General features: G+C 45.8%; 3 protein-coding genes across 3 annotated transcripts; all 3 read left to right on the top strand.

The window, feature by feature from the left end:
• The first annotated feature begins 610 nt into the window (after positions 1 to 610).
• LOC142194145 (odorant receptor 131-2-like) lies at positions 611 to 1,570 on the top strand. The gene has a single exon (XM_075263161.1). It carries the CDS (start codon positions 611 to 613, stop codon positions 1,568 to 1,570), a length of 960 nt encoding a protein of 319 aa, XP_075119262.1.
• An 8,189-nt stretch (positions 1,571 to 9,759) lies between these two features.
• LOC142194144 (odorant receptor 131-2-like) lies at positions 9,760 to 10,680 on the top strand. Its single transcript, XM_075263159.1, has one exon. The coding sequence runs from the start codon at positions 9,760 to 9,762 to the stop codon at positions 10,678 to 10,680; it is 921 nt and encodes a 306-aa protein (XP_075119260.1).
• A 6,886-nt stretch (positions 10,681 to 17,566) lies between these two features.
• Positions 17,567 to 18,487, top strand: LOC142196095 (odorant receptor 131-2-like). Its single transcript, XM_075266308.1, has one exon. The coding sequence runs from the start codon at positions 17,567 to 17,569 to the stop codon at positions 18,485 to 18,487; it is 921 nt and encodes a 306-aa protein (XP_075122409.1).
• The last annotated feature ends 390 nt before the right edge of the window (positions 18,488 to 18,877 follow it).

The raw sequence follows: 18,877 nt of genomic DNA, 5'->3' as shown, positions 1-18,877 counted from the left end.
AGAAAATGGCTACGATCAGAGTATAGCAGAGATCTGGCAGGTATGGTACTTATTAGAGATGAGCGAATATGCTCGATCGAATACCGAGGCCGCATTGCTCCTGGAGCCAGGGAAGGGTGGGAGGGGCAGTAAAAATTGGATGCCCTGGAAGTGTCCCTGCCGCCGGGAGCATATTTGCTCATCTCTAGTACTTATGAGTAGGCGCCATGTTTAAGGAGCCAAAAATTTTAGGAACCAAATAATTCCCCATAAATAAACTTCCATCGGCTGTAATTGTCTAACTCACCGTTGCTCATTTTTAGGGGGTTTCTGTATTTTTAGACATTTTTCTATTCAGTTTTTGTAACTGGTTTAAAAATTTTATCCAATTTTGGAAAATAATATACTTTTCTTTCTTCTTTTCAAACGCTTTAGTTGCAAATTCAAAGCCCAATTTTATTCTATTAAAAATAATACAACGAAAAGCATTGGCCCTGTACTGAAGGACTTGGTTCCTCTACAATGGGATGGACGGAAGCGTTTGTCTCACCTACGCCGTATATGATTTAGTCCAATTTGGGAAAATTTTTGCAACTATAATGATACTATAAGTATGAAAATCACCGAAGACATGAACATCGCTCCACCAAATATGGTAAACTCATCGGAGCTCCAAAGCGACCTGACCCAAGTGTCCGCCATATCCAACCAGGTGTCTTACTACGCAAGGGCGATTCTAATATTGCTGATCTTGGTGGGATTTGGTTTTATCGTCTACTTTATTACAATGATACTGAATGCTTTTTTCTCGACCCCACACATCCGGGACAAGGCTCGGTACGTCCTCTTCATCTACATGATCCTCAATGATGCTTGGTTTCTCTTCGTAGGGTTCTTTATGATGGTCGCATTTCAACTTCAAATATATATCTATGTGCCTGTATGTTATGTTGTGTACATCGTATCTTCAGCATCTTTCAAAGTCACCCCTTACAACCTGGCCGCCATGGCTCTAGAACAATACGTGGCCATTTGTCACCCGTTACGACATGCAGAGTTCTGTACAACCTTCAGAGCTCACGTGGTCTTCACCATGATATGTTCCATTTCGACCATACCATATGTAGTTGAGCTATATGTCATGTTGTCCTCCTTCACAAATATATTCAATCTGTATATTGTATGTTGGCATCAGTTACTGGTAGTAAATCCCATCCAAGATATTATAAGATCTCTCACTTTGATCCTATGCTTCTCCTCTGTGGGAATCGTCATCCTCTTCACCTACGTCAAGATCACGTTGGTCGCCCGTAGACTAAGTTCTCGGTCATCCTCTGCCTCCAAAGCTGGAAAAACGGTCATGCTCCACGCATTTCAGTTACTATTATGCATGACTTCCGTGTTGTCCACCTTAACAGAATCCCTTCCAGTCGCTCAGAATGAAGTTGTAATTACGATAAATTTTTACATATTTACCTGCATGCCGAGATTTATCAGTCCCGTGATTTATGGAATCAGCGATGAGACATTGAAAAAGTATATCCGAAGGTCCATGCCACATTATTTCCAAAAACTATTGGGTAAAAATTAAGTAAATGTCTCAGGATGACCAAAAATGTGTCACAAAGACTCATTAGTATCTAGGAAAATGTGGAAAAATCCTTAAGATATGTTCAGATTTCCATCTGGTGCAGACAAGTGGGCAAAAAGACCACATCGTCCCATCATAATCGATAGGTCCCATCGATACAACAGGAGTATTGGTAGAACCTTACCAAATCAGAGGTACAAGCCCCAAGACAACACCAGAAAGAACAGAAAAATACGTCATGGAAAATGTGCCCCACGATGAGCCCCAGACCATCATGGTTCTTCCTCTACGTTTGGCAATTGCTGTCACACAGAAGGTCCATCCTTTCATTTTCTCGACCACGTACCACCTGCGTGATTTTGATTCACATTTGATTCATCAGTCCAGAAGATTGTCCTCCACTCTTCTGTTGGCTAGGCAAGTCTTTTTTTTTCAGATGGAAGTCTTCTCTTCACCGATGAAATGGAAACTTTTGCGATGTGAGATGCCACCACCGATCACACAAACTGTTGACTCTTGCCATCTCAGTTCGTAGTGGCCTTTGGTCTGTCAGACCTCTTCCTATCAGAGTTTCCTTGTGCTGTTTGATGGTATAGGAAATCTACTGACTGCCACCTTGGCTTACTTGGCAAGTTCTCTATAGGACGGGCCTACACATCTAAGGGTTACAATTGTCTCTGAAGAGTAAACTGCCCAAATCCTGCCCTAGTGGGTGTTGTATTGCAGTCCGTTACAACACTGGGTTACGTAGAGTCGGAGGGTTGGAAAATAATTTCCAAAAGTTAAGACACGTGTAGGAATTGTAACTGAGTAGATGGAGGTTGGATGAAGTCCATCAAGTCCAACGTATAACGCTACAGTGTTGATCCAGAGCAAGGCAAAAAAACTCATGAGGTTGATGCAAATTGCTCCATATCAGGGAAAAAAAATTCCTTACAGATTCTACCAAAAACCTGTAACCCTTATTGTTTTTATGTTCAAAGAAGGCGTCCAGGCACAATGAGTCCACCATCACCTCTTCCCGGGGCAGAGAGTTACCTAGCCTCACAATAAACAATGCCCGTCTATGTTGCTGGTGAAGTGTTCTTCTCCAAGACCTAGGCATAATGGATACTGATGACCTATCCATATGAGATCGGTAGGGGGTCTACCATCTGGACCCCACCAAGCTCAGCTGATTTGGCCGCTAGAAGCCATATACAAGGTAAACGGCCAAAAGAAATTAATATGAATGGGAGAGGAGCTGCAGGTTCCTAGTACCACCGCTACAGCTCAGTACACTGTATACTGTATCAGTAGCACCAGGAAACTGCAGCTCCTCTCCCCTTCACTTAAAGAGGAATAAAGCTAGTTCTTGTACTGATGAACTATCCAGTATCCATCATGCCACAGTGTCGGACACTCCCTTTAAGACCTGACAACAACAACACTTCTCAGAAAGCAATATGCAACTCAAATAAGATTGTGAACCTTAAAAACCAACCAGCTAGTAGCCAAAAACAGCCGTGACAACTGACAATCCATATGCACCAAGGTGGGACAGACAAGACGCGGCACAGCAGACCTTAGAGGGAATAGGAAGTGCCCTCATATGGAGCAGCTGGACATGTCTGGAGTAGTGATCAGCCCCACATCCTAGACATGGACACAGTTGATGGCAGGAACAGATTCCAGGAAGAGTCAGGCTTAGAACCAGTAGATATCAGGATCCACACACAGTAGTAAGGAGGGGTGACATCAGGATTGAGGTCTTGGCACAAACAATCGGTGCATAGCAAGTCAGAGCAGAGGGCAGCAGACACAAGCGGAGGTGAGCCAGGGTGTAATGAGCCAGATTCATTACAAACTTCCCGAAAATATCAGGTTCAGAAAGACCCAATCTTTTTGGGGTTCATCATCCATAAATCATTCTTATACCTGCAACCTTGTGAGATTATAGTTACACCCTTGAACAATAGAGTGAGACCTACTGACTTATGCTATAAGAGACTGGCTGACCCTCTAGTTTTTGCCTCCTAGTCACATTATGAATGGTTTTTTTTTGAGGAGTGTTTTTAAAATAATGTGATAGTGTTAGGACCTGTTCACATGATGGAATCTGGCACTGATTTTAAGGAGGTTTCTGCCTCAAAGTCAGTGGCAGAATCCGCACTGATGGTTTACAATGGGAAGCAGCACTTGAAGTCGGCCGTCAAAAAAATTATCGTCTCGATCCGGCCGTAGATTCTGCAGCAGATCCATCCACAGGGTACGCGCCGCGCCGCGCCGCTCCCTGCTGATTGAGGGGATAATGTTCCTCCTTAAGGAGAAACCACCTATTAGGTGTGTGGAGACTTATACAGCCATAGTCGCTCCACTGCAAGGGAACATGGGAGGAATATGCAAACATACCCTATAGAGGGCAGCATAACAGAGGCACTGTCTCCCTATTTACATCTTGGGAGACAGATTTGCATATTCCTCCCATGATCCCTGCTGAAAAGCAAACTCTGAGGCAGAAATCCTCTATGCACCTCAACCAGATGGAGTAGGAAAGACCCTAGACACTTGGAGATGGGGCCGACATGACAGGGGGGAAAATCAGGCAATGAAAGGGTTAACTAAGAGATGAGCTACAACAGGGGGGGGGCGGTCAGAGGTTAAGTAAAGTGCAGGGGTGAGTCTGGCCAGGGGTTATTGGTGGGGTGAGAGGCTTTGTTGGATTTGTAGGACCTCATCTGTGGTATGGGGATCCTGGTGGTGAATGTCTAGCCCTGGGAAGTACCCTAGTTGGGCTAAGGTCCCTGCGGGGTACAGGCCTGAGGTCAATTTGATTTGAGAAAGGTCTACCCGAGGTGGGGTCTTGCACCTGGATAGGTTTCTTGCACGGCAGAAACTGGAATTTCTTCCATCACCTCATCTTCCGTCTCTTCTTCCCGGGTCTAGGCACAATTGTCTTGGTTAATATCCCAAACTGGTGGGGGATGTGACATTTTGCAGCAGGATACAGTGGCTCAGTTTGCAGGCAATACAGTTGTTGAACGTGCGCAGCACTCTCTGGAACTTTCCAGGCACAGAACTTTTGATGAACCTGGTGGGCAGTACTAACTACGCATAGGACAGGTTGCTTTTGGACTCACCCAAGATGGCGGCGCCCAGGAGGCTCTGCTGACGCTGTCCTATAGGAGGAGCTGTTCCGCTGACATTAGTGGCTGTTGTTTGGCCTCAGTTTGAATAGGTGGGAGGAGCTTGCCCGTTGCTATGCTGACGTAGGCCTTTCCCGCCTGAGCGCTGGATTGGTGGGCTGGGGGCTATCCCCTGCGGAGCTGTAGGATTTTGAATGATGCAGCTCCGACTGACGCTGGCTTTTACCCCTTGCTGGTTGGGCTCACATGCACAGGAGATCTCGCAGCAATAAATATAGTCCACTAATGGCTGACAGTCCTCTGCTTACAATAAGTGGCATAAACACAGCAAAACAGTTGCAACACACCACAGTCTTTGCAATTAATCCAGACAGGCTAACGACAGGGGAATTCAGGCACATATGATAGAGTCCACAGGATAATCACAAGGTGTTTTCTGATCACCAGTTGTAGATGGGAGTTTCTAGGATCTTGTCCACCAATGTCTGTACATGTTAGGGATATGGGGGTCTTCATCCTGCTCACTACACCAAAAATGACATGCCGCAACCCAGATGGAGGAGACAGGAGGATGGGAGTTGTAGTGGTGAATGATATGCCAACTCCTAGGCCCAGCAGACTCAACCAAACACTCCAGCCCGGTAATGGGCCAGACACGGTTGATGGGGTCCTGCAGCACTACCGGATGGTGGTGGTAGTAGTTTCCCCTGGGGCGCTTCCAGTTGAAGAGCGGACCTCTCCTCTATGAGCCGGTGTGATGTTGGTCAGAAGCACCCTGATGATGAAGCAGACACGACTCAGGAGTCCAGAGATGCAGTGAAACAGGTAACAGCTTTATTCAGCAACTGGAACAGAAGTAAACGGCAGCTTCCAAATGGGGCCGATAGCACCATACTGTCCAATCCTCCAGCCTTGGTTATAGGTGGGTGCCCAAAGATGCTACAGGCTCTATGGCAGACTTCTACAACTACTCCTCTTGTGCCTCTCCCTTGTTATGGATACTGGGAGCCCTGACAGATATACGGTTACCTGTAAACTAGGCCTGAACATGTTCCTCTTGTCAGGGTCCTCTCCTTCTCCTCCTAGTACGGCACACAAATTGTTCAATACTCCAGACGGCTACACTCCCTTCTCAGGGCTGTCTCTAGATGAGCCGGGGGCGATGAATAATCATCCAGAGGCTGTAAAGCTAGCCATTGGGCCTCAGTCCAGATGCTGGATGCAGGAATGCTCTGCACGCTGAACTCTAGACTTGCACACTGAGCACTGAAGACCAACGGTCGCGATGGAGACTAAAGTCTCCTACAACCCCGCCCAGTGGCCTGTGATTGGACAAGGCTGATTCAATGAGGGGAAATAACAAGGGAAAACTGCGAAACAATGTACATACAACATAAAGGACGGAACATACCAACATAACCTAGAGGCACAATAGACAAACCCTTAAAGCAGTAGCACTTTGGGATGCTGCAATGCCCACCTATTTTATCTATCTTTTTCTCCACGGCCTGTTAGAAGGTGGTGACGGTGGCCGCCTTCATGCTGCACTTGTAGACAGATGGTTCAGCTTGCTGTGCAGCCGTTAATGGTGTTGCAGAATGACCTCCAACAGAGATGTGGTCACCCCGTGAGATGATAATGGTGCTCAAGACAGCAGGTGGTGATGTAGCAGGAGCAGGGCGTGGCGGTGATACAGGTGCCTCTAGTGCAGCCCCGGAGGAAAGTGAACCGGAGGCCAGGCCTGCGGCTGTTAGTAGCAGGTGACCAGGGGTGGCTGTGGCGGACTCCTCCCAGACCTCTAGGGATGGCGGCGACATAGGGATTCAGTCGACGTCAACTGCACAGAATCTCTTAGGGCCAACTTTGAGGCCAGTTTACACCTGGGTGCAGATTATGTAGGTGTTCCAGCAGCCCAGATTTTTTCACCGACCTCTGTTTAACAAAGATGTTGTTAACTGGGTGCAATGTAGTCAGGCGGGTAACGTCCTCCTGGCATTCCCCGGCCATAAGACACCAGATATAAAAGTGTGATTGGTCACGGCACAGACCACGTTACCACCACTCTAGACTCCAGCATTGGACTTTACACCCCTCCACCTGACACTTGGCATTGTACATGGTGATATAAGGTTGGCATGCATGGCAAACTCTTGCCATGAAGTTCCCAGTGAATTCAGTATTTGTGTTGACGTTAATACCAGAGAAGGTGTGGAGCCTGTAGATTGATTTTCCTGCACTTTGCTCTTTGGAACTCATTTTGTTGCCCCGCTCTGTAACTGTATATGGTTTTCCTGCACTTTGTGGCCCAGTTCCATTTCTCAATAATACGGCTCTCATGTTTGCTGGCTGGATTTTATACACCGGGGTAATGAGACTGAACAAAACACCAGAATTCCAGGACCAATATGCCTGTCCATATAGTGTATACACATATATGTATTGTAATGATAAGTATCCTTCGCAACAAGGGTCACCCGAGACATTACATGATGTGCCTTCTCCAGAAAAATCTTCTATCTAGAATTAGAAACAGAATCCAGATGAGAATTCTCCACAACCCTCAGGATTTCAGCTCAGTTTCCAGTTCATTTGCTACTTTGTCAAACCAATCAAGCAGAACCCAAATGATGAAGTATAGTACAGGGACCGTGTAGATATAAGGAGGTGGAGGAGCATCTTCACTGACAAGACCAGAGCTCCTCGCCCCCGCCAGGTTTACATGAACATTATTGACGTGAGTATGATCCAATGAACAGCACAAAGCCACAGAGGAAAGATGGATTCTCCGTTGTTATATTCTTTACTGTAAGGGCAGGAGTAGAGCAGATTCCTTAGGTGTGCACCAATAGAGAAAACACAATGTCTGCCAGTCTGTCTTCTACATCCACAGGAGACATCTGGTCTATCCTCGTACATAGCATAGCTTTTGCTTTAGTGACCTACCAGAGGTTCCTCCACAAGGCCACGGCTCTAATTCAGTAATACAGCAGAAGACAATCATATATGTAGGGTACTATGGTCTATTCCCTAGGGGTTGTTGGAGTTTGGACCCCAGATTCATCTAATCTGGTGCACCCAAGAAGCTTCAATCCAACATTGTTAAGTGTTGGTGCCCTAGACCAGATACCACCACCTGTGGACCCATCACATCACAACATACAGTACAGACCAAAAGTTTGGCCACACCTTCTCATTCAAAGAGTTTTCTGTATTTTCATGACTATGATGACTGTACATCACACTGAAGGCATTAAAACTATGTGGAATTATATACTTACCAAAAAAATGTGACACAACTGACAATCTGTCTTAGGGTGCATTCAGACTACGTAACGCCGGGCGTGTATGAGAGCCGTACACGCCGGCATTACGGCAGACTGCCGAACACTTCCCATTCACTTCAATGGGAGCGCTCGTAACAGCGGCGTTTACGAGCGCTCCCATTGAAGTGAATGGGAAGTGTTCGGCAGTCTGCCGTAATGCCGGCGTGTACGGCTCTCATACACGCCCGGCGTTACGTAGTCTGAATGCACCCTTATATTGTAGTAGCCACCTTTTGCTTTGATTCCTGCTTTGCACAATTTTGGCATTTTCTTGATGAGCTTCAAGAGGTAGTCACCTGAAATAGTCTTCCAACAGTCTTGAAGGAGTTCTCAGAGATGTTTAGCACTTGTTGGCCCTTTTGCCTTCACTCTGCGATCCAGCTCACCCCCAAACCATCTGGATTGGGTTCAGGTCTGGTGACTGTGGAGGCCAGGTCATCTGCCGTAGCACCCCATCACTCTCCTTCTTGGTCAAATAGCCCTTACACAGCCTGAAGGTGTTTGGGGTCATTGTCCTGTTGAAAAATAAATGGTGGTCCAACTAAACGCAAATCAGATGGAATAGCATGCCGCTGTAAGATGCTGTGGTAGCCATGTTGGTTCAGTATAAATCCCCAACAGTGTCACCAGCTTGGCCCCCCACACCATCACACCTCCTCCTCCATGCTTCACGGTGGGAACCAGACTTGTAGAGTCCATCCGTTCACCTTTTCTGAGTTGCACAAAGATACGATGGTTGGAACCAAAGATCTCAAATTTGTTCTCATCAGACCTTGGCACAGATTTCCACTGGTCTAATGTCCATTCCTTGTGTTCTCTTCTGCTTGTTGCCGGTCCTTAGCAGTGGTTTTCTAGCAGCTATTTTACCATGAAGGCCAGTGGCTGCACAAAGTCTCCTCTTAGCAGTTGTTGTAGAGATGTGTCTGCTGCTAGAACTCTGTGTGGCATTGACCTGCTCTCTAATCTGAGCTGCTGTTAACCTGCGATTTCTGAGGCTGGTGACTCGGATGAACTTATCCTCCGCAGCAGAGGTGACTCTTGGTCTTCCTTCCTCATGTCAGCCATTTTCTTTGTAGCGCTTGATGGTTTTTGAAACTGCACTTGGGGACACTTTCAAAGTTTTCCCAATTTTTCGGACTGACTGACCCTCATCTCTTAAAGTAATGATGGCCACTCGTTTTTCTTTACTTAGCTGCTTTTTTCTTGCCATAATACAAAGTCTAACAGTCTATTCAGTAGGACTATCAGCTGTGTATCCACCTGACTTCTGCACAACACAACTGATGGTCCCAACCCCATTTATAAGGCAAGAAATCCCACTTATTACACCTAACAGGGCACACCTGTGAAGTGAAGACCATTTCTGGTGACTACCTCATGAAGCTCATCAAGAGAATGCCAAGAGTGTGCAAAGCAGGAATCAAAGCAAAAGGAACCGAGAATATAAGACAGATTGTCAGTTGTGTCACACTGTTTGGTAAGTCTATAATTCCACATGTGATAATTCTGAGTTTTGATGCCTTCAGTGTGAATCTACAATTGTCATAGTCATGAAATACAGAAAACTCTTTGAATGAGAAGGTGTGTCCAAACTTTTGGTCTGTACTGTATGAAGAATATAATGTTTGTCTACAGTGTACTTTGGTTGCATATTTGTGACCTGTATATCTGTATATGATGGCCTTTTTCTATCTCTATAGACTTGACATTCACACAAGATGAGGCCATCCCTGCTCCAGCCATGGTGACCTCAACCATGCTCCAAGACAACTCGACCGACACACCGACCATCAACAGCCAAATATCCCAGTTCATACAATGGTTTTGCATTCTCTCCATTATCATCAGCTTCAGCTTTTTCCTTTGCTTTATTACATTGGTTTCCAACATTTTCTTCAAGACCCCAATTCTTCGAAACAGCGCCCGCTATGTCCTTTTTGTCTTCTTGCTCCTCAATGACACGTTGTATCTTCTTCTAGGGTTCTACTTAATGTTAGCGTCTATATATTCATTGCACACCCCGGTGCCACTTTGTTACATTTTATACACGTTGTCTTCGGCCGCCTTCAGGGTCACCCCGTGTAACTTGGCGGCCATGGCTTTGGAACGATATGTTGCTATATGTCACCCGTTGCAACACATGGAGCTCTGCACACCCCAAAGAGCTAATGTTGTCTTCATTGGGATGTGTTCCCTGATGTTGATCCCGTTTTTGATCGAATTCTTTGTCATGGCCTCATCAATGACAAATATATTCAAGCTTTACCTCATATGTCGTCATGAAAATCTGATATTCAACCCAATCCAGAATGTCATACGCTCCGTAGCTCTCATATTCTGTTTCACCTCAGTCGGGATAGTCATTGTATTTACCTACGTCCGGATCATGCAGGTGGCCAAGAAAGTGACTCCACAGTCTTCTTCTGCCTTTAAAGCCGGCAGGACCGTCATGATCCACGCCTTCCAGGTACTATTATGCACCAGCGCCTTACTGACCATACTTACCCAATCATTTTCCACCAAATGGCCAGGAATTTTGGCGACGGTGCATTTTTTTGTCTTCACCTGTTTGCCCAGGTTCCTCAGCCCTTTGATCTACGGACTCCGAGATGAACTCTTGAGACAATTGATTAAGAAATCTTTTTCTAGATACTTTGGTTAGATACAGAAACCTTCTACTCCCGGATCTATGGAGGGATTCGTCCGCCGGTCACTCAATTCCAAAAATTTTGGCTTCAAAAGTATTGACCCTTTGGACTCATGTTGGGTTCTATTACAATAATCTGATGATGAACAATGATACAATGATACAAAAGTGACATAGTCAGTAAAATTACAGCAATGCCCAATTTATTAGTCATGTTTGCGTTTTACTACTTTTGCATGATAAACTTTTTTAAAGGGATCCTATCATTCAGATCAAATTTTTTTGGCCTTAACACGTAGGAATAGCCTTAAGAAAGCCTATTCTTCTCCTACCTTTAGATGTCTTCTCCGCGCCGCCATTCGGTAAAAATCCCGGTTTTTGACAGTATGCAAATGAGTTCTCTTGCAGCACTGGGGGCGGTCCTCAGCAGTCAAACAGCACTGGGGGCATCCCCAATGCTGTGAGAGAACTCTCCAGCGCCGCCTCCATCTTCTGCAGGAACGTCCACTTCATGCGTCTTCTTCCGGAGCTGGCGGTCAAACTTCTAGGCCTCGGGCAGAGCCGACTGCCCATGCCCACAGCCACAAGAAAAATGGAAGGTTACACAGTAAGTAAGCGGCCATTTTCTTGTGGCCCATGAGCATGCGCAGTAGGCTCTGCCTGAGGCCTACAAGTTTCACCGCCTGCGCCGGAAGAAGACGCGTGAAGAGGACTTTCCTGCAGAAGATGGAGGCGGCGCTGGAGAGTTCTTTCGCAGCAATGGGGACGCCCCCAGTGTTGTGAGTGCTGAGGACCGCCCCCAGTGCTGCGAGAGAACTCATTTGCATACTGGCGACAACCGGGATTTCTACAGAAAGGCGGCGCGGACATCTAAAGGTAGGAGAAGAATAACCTTTCTTAAGGCTATTCCTACATGGTAGGGACAAAAAATTTGATCTGAATGATAGGATCCCTTTAAATTAAATATTTTGTTTTTGCATCACCATATTCTTAGAGCCATCATTTCTTAACTTATCACTTAACCGACATGTGTAGGGTGTATTTTTTGCAGGACAAGCTGTAGTTTTCCTCTGTACTGTCTTGTGGGTGCATTCGACTTTTTGATCATTTTTTGGGGAAATGAGAATAATAAAAATATAACTTTTTGTATTTTTTTTTATTTATTCTTCTTACGGTGATCACTGTGCAGCATAAATAACATATTGGCTTTTAAGCGCAGGTTGTTTCAGACGAGGTAATAGTATTTATGTTTTGTATTGTTTTATTTTTAACATAATAAAGTTGTGTATTAAGGGAAAATTGCTTAATGATTTTTTTTATTTTTTAAATCAATTTTTTCATATTTTCTTATTTTTATTTAGTCTCACTGCGGGACTTAAAGGGGTATTCCCACGTCGCATACTCACCAGTCTTCACTGCTGTAAAATCTTCTTTTTTCCTGGTTTCTTGCATCATTTGGTGGGCGCGGGGTTTCACATGCAACCTGCCGTTTGGCTCCGCCCCCAAATTAGCGTGAAGCTCCGCCCACCCATATTGGACTATGTACAGGCAGCAGCAACGCCATTCTGTGTTACATACAGAGACTGCCTGTCTCTGCCATAATGAACACAATTGAATTAGCTAGCCTGAAAACTGGGAGAACAGAAGAAATGAAAGCAGCTCCTCTCCCCTATCTGATAGCAGGAAGCTAGGTCACATGGTGCAGACACAGGAATAGCTAGATACACAGGCTCGCTCCCGTGCACTTAGCCCCTCCTCCCTCCCCCCTGAGAGCAGCAGATACATCATTTGACTCATGAGCAGCTAGGTCAGGGCTGTGGCCACAAAGAATTGAATAAAGTAAGATAGTGGACAAACAAAGCAGTTTTGCTGAAGCAGTGTATTTAGGAAAAGTCTTACATCCACATTAACAAGCAGTATAGATAGGATCCTTGTGATGGGACAACCCCTTTAAGTCTGTGAAATCTTTATTGCTTGTCTAATGCCCTGCAACACTTCAGGGCATCCCAAAAGGGTATTGCTTCCTACAATCCATTCATCAACCCTATTTTACAGACTGTTCTAGGTTGTTCCCCCAGACTACCGCCCCATAGATCAACCCCTATCTTCCATCCATGATCCCCACTTCCACCCATGGATTCCCTTCCCACCTTACGGGCGGCTCCCTATCGTTCCCCACATCGTTCACCTCATAGATCACCCCTATCTACTACACTTCTCCCCTCTTCTGCCCATGGATTCCCTTCCCACCCTACGGGCTGCTCCCTATCGTTCCCCCCATCATTCACCCTATCGTTCAACTCATAGATCAACCCTATCCTCCATACTTCTCCAACCCACGTTCCCCTCTTCCACCCATGGATTCCCTCCTCACCTTACGGGCGGCTCCCTATCATTCCCCCTATCTTTCACCTCATAGATCTCCCCTATCTACTACACTTCTCCCCTCTTCCACCCATGGATTCCCTTCCCACCCTACGGGCGGCTCCCTATCGTTCCCCCCATCGTTCACCTCATAGATCACCCCTATCTACTACACTTCTCCCCTCTTCTGCCCATGGATTCCCTTCCCACCCTACGGGCTGCTCCCTATCGTTCCCCCCATCATTCACCCTATCGTTCAACTCATAGATCAACCCTATCCTCAATACTTCTCCAACCCACGTTCCCCTCTTCCACCCATGGATTTCCTCCTCACCTTACGGGCGGCTCCCTATCATTCCCTCTATCGTTCACCTCATAGATCTCCCCTATCTACTACACTTCTCCCCTCTTCCACCCATGGATTCCCTTCCCACCCTACGGGCTGCTCCCTATTGTTCCCCCCATCATTCACCCTATTGTTCAACTCATAGATCACCCCTATCTACCACACTTCTCCCCTCTTCTGCTCATGGATTCCCTTCCCACCTTACGGGCGGCTCCCTATCGTTCCCCCTATCGTTCACCTCATAGATCACCCCTATCTTCCACACTTCTCCAACCCACATTCCCCTCTTCCACTCATGGATTCCCTGCTCCTCCTCTTTTCCATCCCGCTCCCCTTTTTCACTTACGGGTTCTCCATCGTTCCCCCAGACTATCACCTCCCCCATCTTCCATTATCCCCTTCCACCCTATTCTTCTTCCCTATTTCATTCCTGGATTCCCTTCCCACCTTAAGGGCGGCTCCCTATCATCCCCCCTATTGTTTGCCTCATGGATCACCCCTATCTTCCACACTTCTCCCACGCATGCTTCCCTTTTGTCACAAATTCCTCACTCAAGTGAATTTCGGCACCCCGGGGTAACCATTACGCTTTCAAACTACTCGACTTCTAGCTTCAATCTGGATCACACTGGTCAACTATGGGGGCACTTTTAAAGGGTTTGTCTGGACGTAAGCGACTTATGGCTTGTACTTAGGTTAGGCCATAAATTCCTGATTGTTAGGGGCCAAGAGGAGGCCACTGGATCGGTCAGCTGTACGAAGCCACTTCCGTCTTAGCGCTCATTGATGTAATTGGGAGCTAAGCTGCAGAGATGGCGCCCAGACAATATACAGGAGAGGAGAAGCCATTAAGCCCAGACAACCCCTTTAAGCTTACGGCCTATGACCATGCGGTAGATCATGGTAGGCCACATCCCCTGGTAAGTGGTCAGTGGTCAGGAGAAGTTGTCAGGGTGGCAGGGCTGAATGGAGAAGATAAGAAAGGAAAACATCTACAACCAGAAAAGATTGACCTACAGGAGACCTACAGGAGAAAGTATATCTGGCGTTAAGGACCCTGAGCCATTGTAGACCCTGAATCAGGCTCCCACCCCTGTACATACAGCACACACCACATAAACCATACAGTATTTTAACCACTTCCAGACTGGGGCCATGACTGGACACCTTTTCAGTTTGTTTGGGCACATGCAGATTTGATGGTAATATGACTTTTTGATCGAATTATTCAAATAATTGTATCTTTTTTCAATGACACATAGATTTTTTTATTGATTAAATTTTTTTATTTTTTGACATTTTTTAATCAAATTATTATTATTTTTTATTGACTCAAAAAATCTCAACATAAATTGGATATTTTTTGATTTCCCTATAAACTCAGTCCATGGAGGTCATTGATGTTTCGCTGAAGGATATGGGTAATCTAACGTGGATGTTGACTGGGCAGGCTGCCAACACTACGCCAAGAGGGACGTGATTATCTCCGAGCACTCAGGTATAACGCAATGCGTATGATAACACCTGGGGAGAAAGCGCGCACAAGGGAGGATCCACGCAATACGGTTTTTTGGATCTTCAGAGTTATTATCAGCAATGTAGGTCAGCAAAGGGTTAAGGCAAAGGTAAACTTCAGGGAGTAGAAAGCCTTTAAATACCCAAATCTGATCCAAGCGAAATCTCTGGCGCCCATCTGGACAACGAATACTTCACAGTACTGGGACTAGTGTGAGTATGCTCAAAGGTCTGGGCGAGAATATCGAAGTAGACAGATAGGAAACATTAACACTGGAATAAAAAAAAAATTTAAAATATAGAAATTTATGAATTTTATTAAAATTTTGCACTAGATTAGAATTTATTTTTGAACTTACAAAATTTTCAAAGATATATTTTCTTGCAAAAAAAATGTATGAAATCAAACTATTACCAGCTCTCAATTTTATAAAGTTCCGTAGATGCCAAATTGTTCGTTTTGCCCTCCATTTTTTCCATTTTGATGTGCGGTAGGAGAAGGATGAGATAATTTTGGCAACAAATGCAAAATGTTAACGGTTTTTGCACAATTTTACATCACATACAAAAATTAATGTGAGGGCGGCAAGTTTGTGGGGGCAACGTCTACCCCAAGGACTCGTCCTATGGCCCCCAATTCCATCTTCCACCTATGCAGTGTAGCGTAAATTTTTCAATTTTCTTTTTTGCTATCCAAAATTCTTTTTTTTTTAAATTTTGTGAGGGCTTGTTTTTTGTGGAATAAATCGCACTTCTTAATGGAATCAGTTAATAGTCCACATGATGTATTGGGAATCTGGAAAATTTGTAAATGGGGTGGAATTGGGGTGAGACCAGCTTTATGCAGTTTTATTTTCGTTCATTGTGTTTACAAAAAATTTTTAAAATTTTAATACAAAATTTCCTTTGCATCACTATATCGTAAATCCCTATAACTTTTTAATATTTCCATCTACAGAGCTTTGTTTTTTTTAGGATGAGACGTCATTTCTATTGGTAACATTATGGGGTATATAGGACTATTTGATCCATAGTTATTTGGATTACTAGTTCCTGGTTGTCTGGGGCACAAAAAAGTTCAGTGGGTTACTCACTACTCCAAGATCCAGCATTGTCTCTGTAGACTAGATTGAAAATATTTCTTCTCTCACACAGACTGCTCCCCCCCCTACCCTCACACAGACTGCTCTCCCCCTACCCTCACACAGACTGCTCCCCCCCTACCCTCACACAGACTGCTCTCCCCCTACCCTCACACAGACTGCTCCCCCCCTACCCTCACACAGACTGCTCTCCCCCTACCCTCACACACACTGCTCTCCCTCTACCCTCACACAGACTGCTCCCCCCTACCCTCACACAGACTGCTCTCCCCCTACCCTCACACAGACTGCTCTCCCCCTACCCTCACACACACTGCTCTCCCTCTACCCTCACACAGACTGCTCCCCCCTACCCTCACACAGACTGCTCTCCCCCTACCCTTACACAGACTGCTCCCCCCACCCTCACACAGACTACTCCCCCCACCCTCACACAGACTGCTCCCCCCCTACCCTCACACAGACTGCCCCCTACCCTCACACAGACTGCTCTCCCCCTACAATCACACAGACTGCTCCCCCCTACCCTCACACAGACTGCTCTCCCCCTACCCTCACACAGACTGCTCCCCCCCTACCCTCACACAGACTGTTCCCTATGCCCCCTCGCACCCTCTGACTGCTCACCATGCTCCCTATCTCTTACAGATTGCGTCCCATGCCCCTGTCTGTCACACAGACTTCTCTCCATGCCCCCATCTCTCTCACAAGCTGCTCCCCATGACTTCTCTACTACACAGACTGCTCCCCATACCCCATCTTTCTCATATACTGTTACCTTACTGCTCACCTCCACGCAGACTGCTCTCTCCTTCCTCTCCGGAAAGACTACTCTCTTCCTACTAGAAATGAGCAAACCACTTTGGCATGAGATAGGTTCGACCCAAAAATCTCAAATTGGTTGGTTTCGTAAAAAGAAATCCCAAAAAAAATCAGGGAATAGTCTCGAAAAAACTAAAATGGTCACCGCAACATGCATTGCAGTAAATTATTAGATCCCGATTTCTCTCCAGATACAAAAGCTGGATTAAAAAAAAAAAAAAATTCTACTCACTTTCCCTCACCTCTTTTGGGCCTACTCGCAGTGAGTGGTGCTCTACTGATGATGTAATTCATCTGGGGTCACTGTTGAAGCCCATGATTGGGCCACAGTGGTCACACGGGTACACCAAGTGTCTTAATGTCGCCAAGAAGACCGAGAACGAGCGCTGGACACTGCAAGGGGACCCGAAAAAGGTGAGGGAAGGCGAGTGTTTTTTTTTTGTCACCTCCTCTCGGCCTCGGCCTGAAGAGAACCCAGCATACAAAAATCCTTTTCTATGTGAACAAATCAGAGACCTGAGCCAGCCTTGTCTAGAAAACTGGCCCATAGACCTCAACAAGTCAGCTCTAATCTATCGATACCTATGAGGTATACCTATGGGAATATTAAAAAATGTTCCTTTTAACACATTGAGCTATCAGGTCAACCTTCAGCTCTGCTACATCTGTACTTGGGATTTATTAAGACATGGGGGGCTCATGGTCTTTCCTTCTTTTCAGTGTGAGCAGAAATAACACCACTGCTCCAACTATGGTGAACATCTCATCAACCTTTCAAGTCAACACCACCCAAGTGCCCGTCACCCTTAGCAAGACATCCGAGGTCATACGATGGTCATTCGTCTTCTTGACCATAGTTGGGTTCTGCTTCTTTATCTACTTTATGGCCATGGTCCTCAATGTCTTCTTCGCCAGCCCTCAGCTTCGGGAGAACGCCCGCTACCTTCTCTTTGTCTACATGTTGGTCAACGATACCGTGTACATCATCCTGGCCTCCTACTTACTGTTGGCGGGATTGTATGTGCTCTACACCCCTCTACCCATCTGCTTCATCCTATATGCCATTTCATCAAGTGTATTTAGGGTAACGCCATACAACCTGGGGGCCATGGCTCTGGAACGTTTCGTGGCCATTTGTTACCCCCTTCGCCATGCTGAGCTGTGCACCACCCAACGAGCAAATATAGCCTATGCCTTAATATGGCTGTTAGTCGTAGCCTTCCATGGTGCCGAACTGTTCCTCATGTTCTTCTCCGTTGTAAATCTACGTCTGTATGCCATCTGCAAGCATGACACCCTACTGGTAAATCCCATTCAGAATGTCATAAGGACCCTCAGCTTCATCCTATGTTTCGGCTTGGTGGGACTCGTCATCATATTCACCTACATCAAGATCATGTTGGTTGCCCACCGACTAAAATCTCAGTCATCTTCTGCTTCCAAGGCCGGGAAGACGGTCATGCTCCATGCGTTTCAGTTACTTCTATGTATGTCTTCCTTATTGTCCACACTCACCGAAACATTTTTGCCCAAAAAGATTGAATACATGCCAATCACAAACTTTTTTTTCTTCACTTGTCTCCCGAGGTTCCTCAGCCCCATCATCTATGGAATCCGGGATGAAGAACTGAAAAAACAAATCCAAAGGTCTGTAGGGAAATACTTCCATTAACCCTTCCCGCCAGAGGCAGTTTTTGGTTTTTGTCTTAGACTCCTCGCCTTCCAAACCCCTATTTTATTGTCCCTTTCACAGGGCCGTACGAGGGATTCATGTTTGAGGGACAAATTGTTCTTCATGATGCGCCATTTATTAGCCTGTACAATGGACTGGGGAGCTGGAAACAATCCAGAATGGGGTGGAATTGGAGAAAAACTGCATTTGTGTGAGTTTCTTATAAGGAGGGCTCGGTCACAAGGTCTGGTACTGAATATATTAAATAAAGGTTAAAGAGAAAATTCATTTGTGGTTTTGGAGTGTAAATACTAAAGATGGGGCCCCAAGCAAACTTCTGAATAGGTCCCCCCTGGCTTTACTGAACCCCACACATTATAATTGGCCCCT

Source organism: Leptodactylus fuscus, chromosome 2 (assembly GCF_031893055.1).
Source record: "Leptodactylus fuscus isolate aLepFus1 chromosome 2, aLepFus1.hap2, whole genome shotgun sequence".
Classification (NCBI taxonomy): domain Eukaryota; kingdom Metazoa; phylum Chordata; class Amphibia; order Anura; family Leptodactylidae; genus Leptodactylus; species Leptodactylus fuscus.
Note: the sequence above shows the minus strand (reverse complement) of the source record. Positions and strands in the feature narration are given on the sequence as shown.

Excerpts from the sequence above, each read along its gene's own strand:
- LOC142194145 (XM_075263161.1), top strand. The coding sequence starts at position 611 with ATGAACATCGCTCCACCAAATATGGTAAACTCATCGGAGCTCCAAAGC.
- LOC142194144 (XM_075263159.1), top strand. The coding sequence starts at position 9,760 with ATGGTGACCTCAACCATGCTCCAAGACAACTCGACCGACACACCGACC.
- LOC142196095 (XM_075266308.1), top strand. The coding sequence starts at position 17,567 with ATGGTGAACATCTCATCAACCTTTCAAGTCAACACCACCCAAGTGCCC.